The 12,071-nt window shown below is 58.0% G+C and overlaps 1 protein-coding gene across 1 annotated transcript in view; it reads left to right on the top strand.

Moving 5' to 3' along the window:
• Positions 1-11,179, top strand: part of LOC128831699 (tumor necrosis factor receptor superfamily member 16-like) — a 58,092-nt gene extending 46,913 nt beyond the window's left edge. The window contains exons 5-6 of the mRNA XM_054018382.1: positions 7,774-7,919; positions 9,491-11,179. Of these exons, the coding sequence (XP_053874357.1) occupies positions 7,774-7,919; positions 9,491-9,795 (451 nt within the window). The 3' untranslated portion in view covers positions 9,796-11,179. The remainder of the gene's footprint in view (positions 1-7,773; positions 7,920-9,490) is intronic.
• Positions 11,180-12,071: the final 892 nt, after the last annotated feature.

The following is a 12,071-nucleotide window of genomic DNA, read 5'->3' on the forward strand; positions in this document are numbered from 1 at the left end:
TCCTCCCATATAGATCATAGACCCCGTCCCTCCTCCTGCCATATAGATCATAGACCCCCCCATCCCTCCTCCTCCCACACAGATCATAGACCCCCCCATCCCTCCTCCTCCCACACAGATCATAGACCCCCCATCCCTCCTCCTCCCTTATAGATCATAGACCCCCCCATCCCTCCTCCTCCCATATAGATCATAGACCCCCCATCCCTCCTCCTCCCTTATAGATCATAGACCCCCCCATCCCTCCTCCTCCCATATAGATCATAGACCCCCCCATCCCTCCTCCTCCCATATAGATCATAGACCCCATCCCTCCTCCTCCCATATAGATCATAGACCCCCCCATCCCTCCTCCTCCCATATAGATCATAGACCCCATCCCTCCTCCTCCCATATAGATCATAGACCCCATCCCTCCTCCTGCCATATAGATCATAGACCCCCCCATCCCTCCTCCTCCCATATAGATCATAGACCCCCCCATCCCTCCTCCTCCCATATAGATCATAGACCCCGTCCCTCCTCCTCCCATATAGATCATAGACCCCCCCATCCCTCCTCCTGCCATATAGATCATAGACCCTCCATCCCTCCTCCTCCCATATAGATCATAGACCCCCCCATCCCTCCTCCTCCCATATAGATCATAGACCCCCCCATCCCTCATCCTCCCATATAGATCATAGACCCCCATCCCTCCTCCTGCCATATAGATCATAGACCCCCCATCCCTCCTCCTCCCATATAGATCATAGACCCCCCCATCCCTCATCCTCCCATATAGATCATAGACCCCCCCATCCCTCCTCCTCCCATATAGATCATAGACCCCCCGTCCCTTCTCCTGACATATAGATCATAGACCCCGTCCCTCCTCCTGCCATATAGATCATAGACCCCCCATCCCTCCTCCTCCCATATAGATCATAGACCCCCATCCATCCTCCTCCCATATAGATCATAGACCCCCCATCCCTCCTCCTCCCATATAGATCATAGACCCCCCATCCCTCATCCTCCCATATAGATCATAGACCCCCCCATCCCTCCTCCTGCCATATAGATCATAGACCCCCCATCCCTCCTCCTGCCATATAGATCATAGACCCCCCATCCCTCCTCCTCCCATATAGATCATAGACCCCCCATCCCTCCTCCTGCCATATAGATCATAGACCCCCCCATCCCTCCTCCTCCCATATAGATCATAGACCCCCCCCCCATCCCTCCTCCTCCCATATAGATCATAGACCCCCCCATCCCTCCTCCTCCCATATAGATCATAGACCCCCCCATCCTTCCTCCTCCCATATAGATCATAGACCCCCCCATCCCTCCTCCTCCCATATAGATCATAGACCCCCCCATCCCTCCTTCTGCCATATAGATCATAGACCCCCCCATCCCTCCTCCTCCCATATAGATCATAGACCCCCCGTCCCTCCTCCTGCCATATATATCATAGACCCCATCCCTCCTCCTCCCATATAGATCATAGACCCCCCCATCCCTCCTCCTGCCATATAGATCATAGACCCCCCCATCCCTCCTCCTCCCTTATAGATCATAGACCCCCCCGTCCCTCCTCCTCCCATATAGATCATAGACCCCCCCATCCCTCCTCCTCCCATATAGATCATAGACCCCCCCATCCCTCCTCCTCCCATATAGATCATAGACCCCCCATCCCTCCTCCTGCCATATAGATCATAGACCCCGTCCCTCCTCCTGCCATATAGATCATAGACCCCCCCCGTCCCTCCTCCTGCCATATAGATCATAGACCCCCATCCCTCCTCCTCCCATATAGATCATAGACCCCCCATCCCTCCTCCTCCCATATAGATCATAGACCCCCATCCCTCCTCCTCCCATATAGATCATAGACCCCCCATCCCTCATCCTCCCATATAGATCATAGACCCCCCCATCCCTCCTCCTGCCATATAGATCATAGACCCCCCATCCCTCCTCCTGCCATATAGATCATAGACCCCCCATCCCTCCTCCTCCCATATAGATCATAGACCCCCCATCCCTCCTCCTCCCATATAGATCATAGACCCCATCCCTCCTCCTCCCATATAGATCATAGACCCCCCCATCCCTCCTCCTGCCATATAGATCATAGACCCCCCATCCCTCCTCCTGCCATATAGATCATAGACCCCCCATCCCTCCTCCTGCCATATAGATCATAGACCCCCCATCCCTCATCCTCCCATATAGATCATAGACCCCCCATCCCTCCTCCTGCCATATAGATCATAGACCCCCCATCCCTCCTCCTCCCATATAGATCATAGACCCCATCCCTCCTCCTGCCATATAGATCATAGACCCCCCCATCCCTCATCCTCCCATATAGATCATAGACCCCCCCATCCCTCCTCCTCCCATATAGATCATAGACCCCCCGTCCCTTCTCCTGCCATATAGATCATAGACCCCGTCCCTCCTCCTGCCATATAGATCATAGACCCCCCATCCCTCCTCCTCCCATATAGATCATAGACCCCCATCCCTCCTCCTCCCATATAGATCATAGACCCCCCATCCCTCCTCCTCCCATATAGATCATAGACCCCCCATCCCTCATCCTCCCATATAGATCATAGACCCCCCCATCCCTCCTCCTGCCATATAGATCATAGACCCCCCATCCCTCCTCCTGCCATATAGATCATAGACCCCCCATCCCTCCTCCTCCCATATAGATCATAGACCCCCCATCCCTCCTCCTGCCATATAGATCATAGACCCCCCCATCCCTCCTCCTCCCATATAGATCATAGACCCCCCCCATCCCTCCTCCTCCCATATAGATCATAGACCCCCCCATCCCTCCTCCTCCCATATAGATCATAGACCCCCCCATCCTTCCTCCTCCCATATAGATCATAGACCCCCCCATCCCTCCTCCTCCCATATAGATCATAGACCCCCCCATCCCTCCTCCTGCCATATAGATCATAGACCCCCCCATCCCTCCTCCTCCCATATAGATCATAGACCCCCCGTCCCTCCTCCTGCCATATATATCATAGACCCCATCCCTCCTCCTCCCATATAGATCATAGACCCCCCCATCCCTCCTCCTGCCATATAGATCATAGACCCCCCCATCCCTCCTCCTCCCTTATAGATCATAGACCCCCCCGTCCCTCCTCCTCCCATATAGATCATAGACCCCCCCATCCCTCCTCCTCCCATATAGATCATAGACCCCCCCATCCCTCCTCCTCCCATATAGATCATAGACCCCCCATCCCTCCTCCTGCCATATAGATCATAGACCCCGTCCCTCCTCCTGCCATATAGATCATAGACCCCCCCCCGTCCCTCCTCCTGCCATATAGATCATAGACCCCCATCCCTCCTCCTCCCATATAGATCATAGACCCCCCATCCCTCCTCCTCCCATATAGATCATAGACCCCCATCCCTCCTCCTCCCATATAGATCATAGACCCCCCATCCCTCATCCTCCCATATAGATCATAGACCCCCCCATCCCTCCTCCTGCCATATAGATCATAGACCCCCCATCCCTCCTCCTGCCATATAGATCATAGACCCCCCATCCCTCCTCCTCCCATATAGATCATAGACCCCATCCCTCCTCCTCCCATATAGATCATAGACCCCGTCCCTCCTCCTCCCATATAGATCATAGACCCCCCCATCCCTCCTCCTGCCATATAGATCATAGACCCCCCATCCCTCCTCCTGCCATATAGATCATAGACCCCCCATCCCTCATCCTCCCATATAGATCATAGACCCCCCATCCCTCCTCCTCCCATATAGATCATAGACCCCCCCCATCCCTCCTCCTCCCATATAGATCATAGACCCCCCGTCCCTCCTCCTGCCATATAGATCATAGACCCCCCCATCCCTCCTCCTCCCATATAGATCATAGACCCCCCCATCCTTCCTCCTCCCATATAGATCATAGACCCCCCCATCCCTCCTCCTCCCATATAGATCATAGACCCCCCCATCCCTCCTCCTGCCATATAGATCATAGACCCCATCCCTCCTCCTGCCATATAGATCATAGACCCCGTCCCTCCTCCTCCCATATAGATCATAGACCCCCCCATCCCTCCTCCTGCCATATAGATCATAGACCCCCCCGTCCCTCCTCCTCCCTTATAGATCATAGACCCCCCCGTCCCTCCTCCTCCCATATAGATCATAGACCCCCCCATCCCTCCTCCTCCCATATAGATCATAGACCCCCCCATCCCTCCTCCTCCCATATAGATCATAGACCCCCCATCCCTCCTCCTGCCATATAGATCATAGACCCCCCCATCCCTCCTCCTCCCATATAGATCATAGACCCCCCATCCCTCCTCCTGCCATATAGATCATAGACCCCCCATCCCTCCTCCTCCCATATAGATCATAGACCCCATCCCTCCTCCTCCCATATAGATCATAGACCCCCCCATCCCTCCTCCTCCCATATAGATCATAGACCCCCCATCCCTCCTCCTGCCATATAGATCATAGACCCCCCCATCCCTCCTCCTGCCATATAGATCATAGACCCCCCCATCCCTCCTCCTCCCATATAGATCATAGACCCCATCCCTCCTCCTCCCTTATAGATCATAGACCCTCCATCCCTCCTCCTCCCATATAGATCATAGACCCCGTCCCTCCTCCTGCCATATAGATCATAGACCCCCCCATCCCTCCTCCTGCCATATAGATCATAGACCCCCCCATCCCTCCTCCTGCCATATAGATCATAGACCCCCCCATCCCTCCTCCTCCCATATAGATCATAGACCCCATCCCTCCTCCTGCCATATAGATCATAGACCCCCCCATCCCTCCTCCTGCCATATAGATCATAGACCCCCCCATCCCTCCTCCTCCCATATAGATCATAGACCCCGTCCCTCCTCCTGCCATATAGATCATAGACCCCCCCATCCCTCCTCCTCCCATATAGATCATAGACCCCCCATCCCTCCTCCTGCCATATAGATCATAGACCCCCCCATCCCTCCTCCTCCCATATAGATCATAGACCCCGTCCCTCCTCCTGCCATATAGATCATAGACCCCCATCCCTCCTCCTCCCATATAGATCATAGACCCCCATCCCTCCTCCTCCCATATAGATCATAGACCCCCCATATAGATCATAGACCCCCCCATCCCTCCTCCTCCCATATAGATCATAGACCCCCCCGTCCCTCCTCCTCCCATATAGATCATAGACCCCCCGTCCCTTCTCCTGCTATATAGATCATAGACCCCCCATCCCTCCTCCTCCCATATAGATCATAGACCCCCCCATCCCTCCTCCTCCCATATAGATCATAGACCCCATCCCTCCTCCTGCCATATAGATCATAGACCCCCCCATCCCTCGTCCTCCCATATAGATCATAGACCCCCCCATCCCTCCTCCTCCCATATAGATCATAGACCCTCCATCCCTCGTCCTCCCATATAGATCATAGACCCCCCCATCCCTCCTCCTCCCATATAGATCATAGACCCCCCCCATCCCTCCTCCTCCCATATAGATCATAGACCCCCCCATCCCTCATCCTCCCATATAGATCATAGACCCCCCATCCCTCCTCCTCCCTTATAGATCATAGACCCCATCCCTCCTCCTGCCATATAGATCATAGACCCCCATCCCTCCTCCTCCCATATAGATCATAGACCCCATCCCTCCTCCTCCCATATAGATCATAGACCCCCCATCCCTCCTCCTGCCATATAGATCATAGACCCCCCCATCCCTCCTCCTCCCATATAGATCATAGACCCCCCGTCCCTTCTCCTGCTATATAGATCATAGACCCCATCCCTCCTCCTGCCATATAGATCATAGACCCCCCATCCCTCCTCCTGCCATATAGATCATAGACCCCTCTGTCTCCTCACTCACCCCGGCTTCCTTTCCCCAAGCCTCCCTCTGCGTGATGAGTCAGAGAGTATTCACTCGACCGATTCCTTCCCCCCCAGATGTGAGGATCACCCCTGAGTACAGACCCGCAGAGCCTGCTGTGAGCACTGGAGCCGGTGGTGATTTGCACCGCTTGTATTCGCTGGGCAGCCCACGGAGGACTGTGGCTCTGCCGGCATTTGTTGGCTAAAGCACCGGGCTGGGACGCAGCAGTTCCGAGTCCGATTCCCAGCTCTGCTCCAAGCTCTGGCTGATCTTGGGCAAGTCACTTGAGCACCAAGGACCACGTTCCGATGCCGGACTCAGCCGGAACAGTATATATGTAGGCCCCCCAGACCTGGGCCAGGACCCCATAGTGCCAGGTGCTGTACAAACACAGACCCAACACACGGCTAAGGACATGTACAGATCAGGCCTGTACGCTCCTTGCAGTCACTCAGTCACCTCTCCGCCGCTCGCCCCTCTCTGCTGCTGCCTAGATATATTCCCCCCCTTGCTGCCTGCTGCCTTGCACCCCCTGTTCTCCTCTCTGTTTAGCGGTGCCTGGTCACTCGCTGGGGGCCAGTCCTGGGAGCTGCTGAATGTCTGACCTCCTGCTAATGCCATCCGGGAGAGCAGGGGTGGGCAGCACCTCCCGGGATCGGACCCTGGCTGCCTATGGCTGTCCGTAGCACAGCAGCATCCGGTTCCAGCCGAGCGTAGGACCCTGGTTAGATTCTGAGCTCTATGGGGTGGGGAGCGTCTTTTTGTCCTGCGTGTACAGCACCTGGCGCAATGGGGCCCAGAGCCCGTCCGCCAGCCCTAGGCGCTACCAGGAGGGCGGTACACACATGGTCAGAGACAGCCCCGCCCGCGAGAGCGTAGGGCCTAAACACACACAGGGTGGGGGAGGGGATAGAACCCAGGTGTTCCGAGTCCCAGGACCAGACCCGGTGCGGCCTCCTCGTACCCTATGAGACCTTTCACCAATGATCTCCCTGTTGCACTAGACATACGCTCCCGTGCACAGACCGGCGCTACAGGACTAGCACTAGCCACGGGAATTTGCCCCAGCTCTCTGGCTGGGGACGGGAGGGAGGGGTGCAAGGTGCATGAAGCTGTTTGCAAACCGGGCTCCTCCGTGCATAGGCGGGAAGGATGGGGACAGCACTGGAGAAAGGGATGGAGCGAGGGAGGCGGAGGGAAGCCGGAGAGGGAGGGTGAAAGAAGTGGAGGCTGGCTAGGGGCAGAGAGACAGAGATGGCAGGAGGACCCCCCACCTCCCTCCGGTCAGCCTGACGTTTCTCCCGCAGCCAGCCCCGGCTGAGCCATCTGTGCCAGGGGTCTGCAGGGAACCAGGGGGTGGAGGAGAGGAATTATCCTGGTACACCTCTACCTCGATATAACGCTGTCCTCGGGAGCCAAGAAATCTTACCGTGTTATAGATGAAACCGCGTTATATCGAACTTGCTTTGATCCGCCGGAGTGCGCAGCCCCGCCCCGCTGGAGCGCTGCTTTACCACGTTAGATCCGAATTCGTGTTCTATCGGGTTGCGTTCTAGCGGGGTAGAGGTGTACATGGAGCCCCCCCCTAGAAAGAGCGCGGCTGAGCCCGAAAGCCCTTCCCTGCCGAGGCTGCGGGCACAGGGCTGGGCTGGATAAAACCCTGTGCTCGGGGGAGATGTACGGGGGCAGGTGTTTCAATGGGGTCCTTCAAGTGCGGGCGCTCAGCTGAGATGCTGCTAAACTCTGGGGGTGTGAAGGGGGCACGTGTGCATACAAGGATCCCCCCTCCCACTGCTAGTATGTTACTGAGCCCAGCCGCTCTCCCCCTTCCCCCGCTGCAGCTGGAACACCTGCAAGCAGAAGAAACAGCTGGCCAAAGCCAGGGCTGGGGAGCTGGGGGCCTCCCCCGAGGGCGAAAAGCTGCACAGCGACAGTGGCGTCTTCCTCGACACGCACAGCCTGCAGGAGCACCACCCGCTCAGCAAGGGTAAGGGCCTCTCAGCCACTGCTCAGCAGGGCCACACACCCCACCCCACCCCAGGGAGAGTGCCTCTTCCCCGCATAGGAGTTGTTGGTAGCTTCCAGTCCCTTGAGGCTAGGGGCCTTGGCGGTTTCTGGGTTCCCCCAAGGAGTGTGGGCATTGGTGGTTTCTATGTTCCCCCAGGGATGTGGGCATTGGTGGTTTCTATGTTCCCCCAGGGATGTGGGCATTGGTGGTTTCTATGTTTCCCCAGGGATATGGGTATTGGTGGTTTCTATGTTCCCCCAGGGATATGGGTATTGGTGGTTTCTATGTTCCCCCAGGGATGTGAGCATTGGTGGTTTCTGTGTCCCCCAGGGAGTATGATGGACCCGTTTCCAGGTCCCCCCAGGAAGTCTGGGCCTTAGCAATTTCTAGGTGCCCCACAGCTGAAAATATCCCCTGGGGAGCAAACAACAGAAGCAGCATTTGATCTACAGTCCACCCATGAGGGAGGCTGGGACCAGGCCATTGCAGATGGGGTGGATGCTGTGGCAAAGTGGGGCTGCCTGATAGATGCCCTTATGGGCCCCCTGAAGGTCCCCTCCCACTGTATATCCTTGGGCTGGGGCCACCACCTCTCCAGGTGAGGATGACAAAGTAGGGACTGGCTGGTGCTGCTGTATAAATCAGCCAGAGAGGGCGCTGTGTGATGACTACAGGGACGCAGACCAGGAATGGAACCAGGCCGGGTGCTTATTTGGGTGGCTAATGGGTTCGAGTGGCTCTTCTTGGAGCCCCCCAGTGGCTAAAGATTCCAGCCTCTCTGGCTTTCTCACCCTGGGGACCTGCTCCAGCCAGCCGGCCGCATCAAGGTGCTCAGTGCTCTGACATGTGGCAGGATCGGGGCCTAGTTCCTTAAAGGGAAACCACACCTATTATGGTTAGTTAAGTTAAGCGCCAGTGTGGCACAAGAACAAATGGTTATAAATTGGCCATCAACAGTAAGCAGCTCACCTGAGAAACGTTTCCTGCTTTCCCCCAAACTGGGGGATCCCTCCCCATCCCGAATGATCTCTGAAGGAGGCCTTGGCTGGCCGATATCAAGCCTGGACCAGTGACAGGTTTAAGGGCTGTCATCTTGCATCTCTAGAGGGGTAGAAATGGCAGCTTCCCCCCACTGGAAAGGGGCGGTGTCCAGCGTCCCAGAGCCAGAGCAGCAGGGCGCGTGTCCCTGTTGCTTCCTAAAGCACTCTGGGAAAGGCGGCTTTAATGCCGAACGTGGGACAGGCTCTGTTTTGTGACTCAGGCAAGAGACGTGGCCCCCTTTGGCATCCAGGGTGACTCAAGGGGAGGGGTGTGCACTGATTCACCAGCACCGCTTCCTCTAGCACCGGGAGGTCTCGTAGCCAAGCACTGCTCAGCTTAGCCCATCAGCCACAACCCCAGGGGCATGCTGTGCTGTGACCTGCCGGGGCGGTGACTGGGACAGGAGCGCGGTGGCTTCTCTTTCAGCAGCGCTTGGGTAGGGATGCAGGGTAACACCAGCCCACTCACGGGTCCCGGCTCTGACTCTCTCTCTGCCTGTCCCTTCACAGCGCACAGGGCCGAGCCCCGGCTGTACAGCGCCCTGCCACCCCACAAGCAGGAGGAGGTGGAGCAGCTGCTGGAGAGCTCCAGCCACGGCAAGGACTGGCGCTGCCTGGCCAGCCAGCTGGGCTACGAGGAAGAGGCCATCGACACCTTCAGCCGGGGCGAAGCCCCCGCCCACACCCTCCTCTCCGACTGGGCCGCCAAAGAGGGGGCCACGCTGGAGGCCCTGTGCGCAGCCCTGGCCGGCATCGAGCGGCCGGACGTGGTGGAGAACTTGACCGGCCCAGCTGAGGCCAGCTCGGTGGTGTAATGGCACGGGCAAGCCAGCAGGGGGTCGCGCACCCCGCGAGAACGGGACTCGCTAGGAGTTTTAAATGGCAACAAAAAAAGAAAAGGGGGGAGGGGAACACATTTTGTTAATGATAAGGGAACTTAAAAAAAAAAAAAAAGGCAACAAAACAAACAAAAAAGCCACAGAGCAACGGCCTTTGGCAGGACAAGGTGCAGCACCATGATGTGACTGGCGCATGAGCCCACGTCTCCTACTGGGGGCGACCGGCCTGCGGGTGCCACGCGCTGTGTCAGCAGGGGAGCTATGCCTTAATACTAGGGCAGGTTCTTTAGCGCCAATGGACGAGACCTGGGATTCTGGAGCCGAAGGCTCTGGGTTCTCTCCCCGCTTGACCATGGGCTTGGGAGAGAGCCAGCCCCTGAGGTGAGTTGGTAGGTGATGCCCTACTGCCTGGCAGGGAGAGCGGCTGGCATGGCTGGAGAGGGAGGAGCGTTTGGGGGGACGGGTTCTCTGCCCCTTTGACTCCGTCCCCGTGCCCGCCCTGTCTGGGGATCCCGGCTGGACTTGTCGTGTGGTTTCCTTCCGTCATGTGGCCATTGTAACCCATGGGGATTAACCATGGGCTTTCCCCTTCCCTGTGCGCCCTCTGGAAGAGCCCTCAGCCATATGGGAGCCTGTGGACCCTGACCTGCCAGGGCCAAGCCATTCGCCCTCCCCAGGTGGACTCCGGCCCCGCAGGCCAGGGGGTGAAGGGACCAATCACCGGGCACGGGCATAGGGCACTGCTGTCTAACCCATTCTATTGCTGGAGCCCCCACCCTCCTCTGTCACCCCTCCAGCCCAGGCCCGGCACCACCCCCAGCCAGCGCCTCCCCCCACAACTCACTGCACCATCCCCAAACCGTGTCTGCCTCCACCCCCCACTACGCGCAGAGAAACACCTGTGCCAGGCAGGGACTGAATTGGGGCCCTCCTGGCTCCAAGGAACAGTCCCTGACTCAGCGTTTCCTCCCCACTGGCTGGTTTGTTTGGGGGTGGGAGTCAGTTTTCAGACTGTACCCCCCCCTTGCAGCCAGTCCCGTCCCCCTCAGCTAACACCCCCCTCCCCATCCTCTCTCTCCATGGCTAGGGCTTGCTCACTAAGGACGGTTCCCAGAATCCTTTAGGGTGCCGTCCTAGGGCTGGGGCCTCATGGACGTTGCCTGTAGCCCTTGTAGGGGTTCGGCCCTTTGCCCTTGGGCCCAGTTGCTGGCGGGGATTGGTCCAGTGTCATATGGGGACTTCCAAGTGACTGAGCAACCCCCTTTCAGCCAGAGGGGGAACAAGGGTGGGGGAACCAGCCAGCCGCTCGTTTGGCCCTGCTGCCCCCCTACAGCACTGTTCGTGATTTCCCCCCCCCCCCCGACACACACACGGGATTCAGGCCCCCCGATGCTGGGAAGCGCTGGCTGAGCCTGGCGCTAGGCACAGGCCATTGCAGTTCGGCATTTCCCCCACAGAATGCCTGCTGAGCTGGCCGTGCCCGCCGGCCCCCGGCGGGTCTCCGCCCGCCTGCCTGTGCACCGAACTCTGCTCTGAGACTGCCCTGTGCTACACTGCTTGGCACGCCGCCCCCTTGCGCCAACCCCTGCAGCCTCGGCCCGGCCAGCTGGAGCGGCCGCCAGCGCCACGTGTGTGCGCCGAGCTGGGCCGTTTCAGCTCAGCAGAAGGAAGGAACTGATTGCCCCCCTGCCCATGGGCCAGCCGGGTGCAGATCTACCATCGCTGACGGAGGCCTGTGGTCAGCCCAGGCTCCCCTACAATAAGATCTTCTCCCCTCCCCTGCACTGGAGGACTGAAACTAACCCCCCCCCCCCCCCCCGGGTCTGCAGCGCTTGGCAAAGTGTATCTGTCCCTCACGGTTGCTGCGTGAGCCCAGCGGTGCTGGACTGCCGCGGGAGATTGTCTGCAGCGCTGCGCCTCGCCGGGAAATGGATCCCACCTGCCACAGCGATCATGGCCCCTAAAGCTCGCCAAGTTCCCCACTCGGTTTCCTGGGCTCAGCCCGTGGCCAGAGGTTGGCTGAGTCGGTGACTGGAAGAGCCTGCTGGGGCCAGACCGCTGTACCTCGAGCAGTAGCAGCCCCACTCTGGTGCAGCAGGTCCTCCCAGGTTCCAGCCCTAGTGAGAGCCCGGCTACCATCTATGCTGGGCATGCAGCGGTCTCTTCCGGTTCAATTGCTCTGCTACATACTTCGGAGACTCGGGGCAGGGAGGGTGTGGTCTCTTGGGGACCCCGTACCACACGTGATCAGC

This window comes from Malaclemys terrapin, chromosome 2 (genome assembly GCF_027887155.1).
Source record: "Malaclemys terrapin pileata isolate rMalTer1 chromosome 2, rMalTer1.hap1, whole genome shotgun sequence".
Taxonomy (NCBI): Eukaryota; Metazoa; Chordata; order Testudines; family Emydidae; genus Malaclemys; species Malaclemys terrapin.